The 4,006-nt window shown below is 43.6% G+C and overlaps 1 protein-coding gene across 1 annotated transcript; it reads left to right on the top strand.

The window, feature by feature from the left end:
• Window positions 1–293: 293 nt before the first annotated feature.
• Window positions 294–1,484, top strand: LOC129619783 (translation initiation factor eIF-2B subunit alpha-like). Its single transcript, XM_055535136.1, is given in 2 exon segments — window positions 294–863; window positions 865–1,484. Coding segments are annotated over 2 exon segments (918 nt in total). The 5' UTR covers window positions 294–335; the 3' UTR covers window positions 1,255–1,484.
• The last annotated feature ends 2,522 nt before the right edge of the window (window positions 1,485–4,006 follow it).

The raw sequence follows: 4,006 nt of genomic DNA on the forward strand, positions 1-4,006 counted from the left end.
TAGCCTATCCCTTCTCCAGGGGATCTTCCCAACCCAGGGACTGAACTGGGGTTTCCTGTATTGTAGGCAGATTCTTTACCAACTGAGCTACCAGGGAAGCCCATTATAACCTAATGGGTTATATAAAAATACCTAAATATTTTTCCAAAATATTGTGAATCGCTATATTATAACCTGTAACTTACAAAATATAAAAATATAAAAACACCTAAAAAATAAATAAATAAAAATAAATAGGTCAGTCAGTGTGGTGCTGAGTCCGCGCGGCGGCAGGACCAGTCCAGGCGTCTCGTGGGGCTCTGGGGCCTCTCAGGCTCCGCGGTCCAGAGTGCACCATGGACAACAAGGAGTTAATCGAATACTTAAAGTCTCAGATAAAAGAAGATCCTGACATGGCCTCAGCAGAGGCTGCCATCCGGACTTTACTGGAGTACTTGAGAAGAGATACAGGGGAGACAATCCAGGGCCTGAGGGCGAATCTCACCAGTGCCATAGAAACCCTGTGTGGCATGGACTCTTCTATGGCCGTGTCGTCGGGCGGGGAGCTCTTCCTGCGTTTCATCAGCCTGACCTCCCTGGAATACTTTGATTACTCCAAATGTAAAAAGATCATGATTGAGCGGGGAGAGATTTTCCTCAGGAGAATATCACTGTCAAGAAATAAAATTGCAGATCTGTGCCATACTTTCATCAAAGATGGGGCGAGAATATTAACGCACGCCTACTCCAGAGTGGTCCTGAGAGTCTTGGAAGCTGCCGTGGCAGCCAAGAAGTGTTTCAGTGTGTACATTACGGAGTCACAGCCTGACTTATCAGGTAAGAAGATGGCCAAAGCCCTCTGCCACCTCAACGTCCCTGTCACTTGTGGTCCTTGATGCTGCAGTTGGCTACATCATAGAGAAAGTGGATCTTGTCATAGTTGATGCTGAAGGAGTTGTTGAAAACGGAGGAATCATTAACAAGATTGGAACTAACCAGATGGCCGTGTGTGCCAAAGCACAGAACAAGCCATTTTATGTTGTTGCGGAAAGTTTCAAGTTTGTACGACTCTTCCCACTAAACCAGCAAGATGTCCCAGATAAGTTTAAGTACAAGGCAGATACTCTGAAGTCTGTACAGACTGGACAGGACCTCAGAGAGGAGCACCCGTGGGTCGACTACACCTCCCCTTCCTTAATCACGCTGCTGTTTACAGACCTGGGGGTGCTGACGCCCTCGGCCATCAGCGACGAACTCATCAAGCTCTACCTGTAAACACCGGGTCCTTTCCTGCTGGTGGACGTTGGATATGGGGAGTAGTCTCATGGCCCCTCAGTGAGCCAGGCCAAAACTGAATTGTTTTTTCTGAAGTTTTATGGACTAAGGACTTAAAATCCTAACTCTTGGGAAATTTTTTATTCATTTCAGTCCCATCTAAAATGCATTCATGGTTCCCCTAAATCCCAGCCTAAAGTGTGCTCTTATGGTATTTGCAGACACTTCCATTCATGTCCAGTTTCCAGGAATATAAGATTATTGGCTGTTTGACTGATGGATGAAGATGTGCCCACTCTCCCTCCCTTCGCCTTCCCCACATTCCAGACTGATTTGCCAAAAGCATCCATGAAAGACAAGCAGGCCCAAGAGGGCAACGGTCCAAACTACAGCCAGGTGCCCATCCAGTAACCAGCAGCTGCCCAGGACCAGGGTCCACGCAGTATTGGATGAAAAAGGCAGGCAACGCTCACTGAATCAGGCTCCCAGCAGTGAACACGAGCTGAGGGCTGTCATCTCCACAAAAGAATCAAGGCAAAGAGAGTGGAAACTATTGCAAGAACCCAAGAACAGGTATTAATGGCCTCTTTGGCCAGAGTATCCTGCACGGCTCATCAGTTATGAAGATGCCTTCCAGAATATTTGCAAACTTAAAATTCTATATTTGGGAAAAGATGTGACTTGAAACATATTTGGGTCCTGAACAGCTTTTTAAAATTGTTCTTGGGAACAAACTCAGCATCTTTTCAAATAAATTACATGAAAGATTAAAAAAAATAAATAAATAAATAGATATGATCCTCATTTTAGAAAGAACTATGATCTTTGCTGTTGCAATAGTTATTTATATTTGTTGCTATTTCATTCTTGAAATAAAGAAAAGCCCACATAAAGACAAACATTCAATTCCTACTTCTCTCAGAAATAAAATAATCCTGACTATCATTAAGCCTAAGCAATGCCAAGCCTGCCTGGGAGCGGCTGGTCAGAATGCCTGAACCTGACCTGGAAGGAATAATTGTTCTCCCAAAGGCCAGCTGTACACATTGCCATTTCCTACATGGGTTCTGATGCTCAGGAATGCTGTGCTCTGGTGGTTCTTCATTGGCGTCCATTCTAATCGCTGCTTCATAGTGGGCCACAGGCTGTCAGTGTGAAGATGGGCTTCACCACAGCACAGAAGCACCATTTTACGATGCACATTTTTGCAGTCAGATGGAGGATTTGAGTCGCACAAGATACAGTAACTGCTAGAGGAAAGAGCAGTAAACCTAGAGAAATAAATCAAAAGAAAAGAGTTGTGGAGGAGTAAATTTAACCATATGCATTAGATTGGCAACATTTCTTAGTTTTTCTTGGTAGGATTCTCAGACTTTGTCTAGAGAAGACAGTGCTCCTGCCTTCCTCCAAAATTCATATTCTGCTATTGTCTGCAGGTCAGGGTGAAAGCTAGCTTTGAAAGAATCAGCTATAAATCTAATAAGTGGCAAAGAAACAGATGGTTTTTTTTTTAATAGAAAAGTGATTTCTTTTAGACAGACTGCAAAAATGTGCTGACCTTAAATCACAGTTACAGGGTAATACTCTAGATATGCAAGAAGATTATTGAATTTTAAGACTATTTTCAGGAATATAAATACATAGGTTTTTTCCTTTTTTCTTCAAAGCTCTAAACTGAATCATCACTAAATTAACACATCATTGAGAGGTTTAAGCAAACTGGAGCCTTATACCCTGGTTATGTAAGCATTAAAAAGTCAACCGCAGGGTCTCTTTGAGCTTTCTGTCTTTCTGGTAAGCATTTCAACTCTGTTGTCTTATGTTGCATCTCCCTCTGCTGCCCACACCCTCAGTAGCAATGGCAGAGCTAGACAATTGGTGGATAGGGAGAGAAGTAGTGAGTCTAGTATGAGGAATCAGACTGGGAGGAAACTAGTGTTTTCCTCTTGGTAATCAGAGAATTTGATGTGCTCATATCTTCATATATTTCTTATGGTTGCCATAGACACTGACCAGGGGCTGATATTCCCTTTTATCTTCAAACTCTCTCCCTAAGCACATGCAGACTATTTAACAATGACAATAGTAACCCTGTGTACTGAGCTCTGGCCAGGGAAAGTTGAATGGCATTGATTCAGAAGGTGAAGTGGTCTGAAAGATACAACGAGGAGTTTAAGCCCCATGTTTCTGGACTGTGGGAGAAATAGCAACCTCTTCCAGAGATTACCTGAAAAATAGACCTGGAGGAAATAGCAGAAGATGGAAATTAAGGCAAGAAGTTTGCTGAGAGTGTAAAAAAAGCTAATTGTGTACCAATTATGGTAACAGGAGACAAATGCTTAGACAAATAAGCTCCAAGTTTTCAGTGGCTAGTTTTCTCACATCCAGGTTAGCAGTCTAGTGCAGACATTCTGTGTTGGCTACAACTTTCCCTATGGAGTAGCTCAGAGACTTAAGCTCCTTCATCTTGTGACTCTGCCAACCTCTACAGCTGCAGAATCTTTCCTATTTGAGCAGGAGTAAGAGAGCAGGGAAAGCACAGATTCTTTTTAAAAGCCCATCTGGGAGGTGCCATAAAACGCTTCCTCATTCCATTGGTAAGCACTAGTCAAGTGGCCACCTCCGGATGTAGGAAGGACTAGCGGAGGCCTTTCCTACCAGCAGGGGCCTCCCAGTGACTTCTCTGCCCTAAAGTTGGGGAGCAGCTGTCCTCTTGTTTCTCCCACCACTGCTGCAGGAGCCCCTTCATCTC

The sequence above is a fragment of the Bubalus kerabau genome, chromosome 9 (genome assembly GCF_029407905.1).
Source record: "Bubalus kerabau isolate K-KA32 ecotype Philippines breed swamp buffalo chromosome 9, PCC_UOA_SB_1v2, whole genome shotgun sequence".
Lineage (NCBI taxonomy): Eukaryota > Metazoa > Chordata > Mammalia > Artiodactyla > Bovidae > Bubalus > Bubalus kerabau.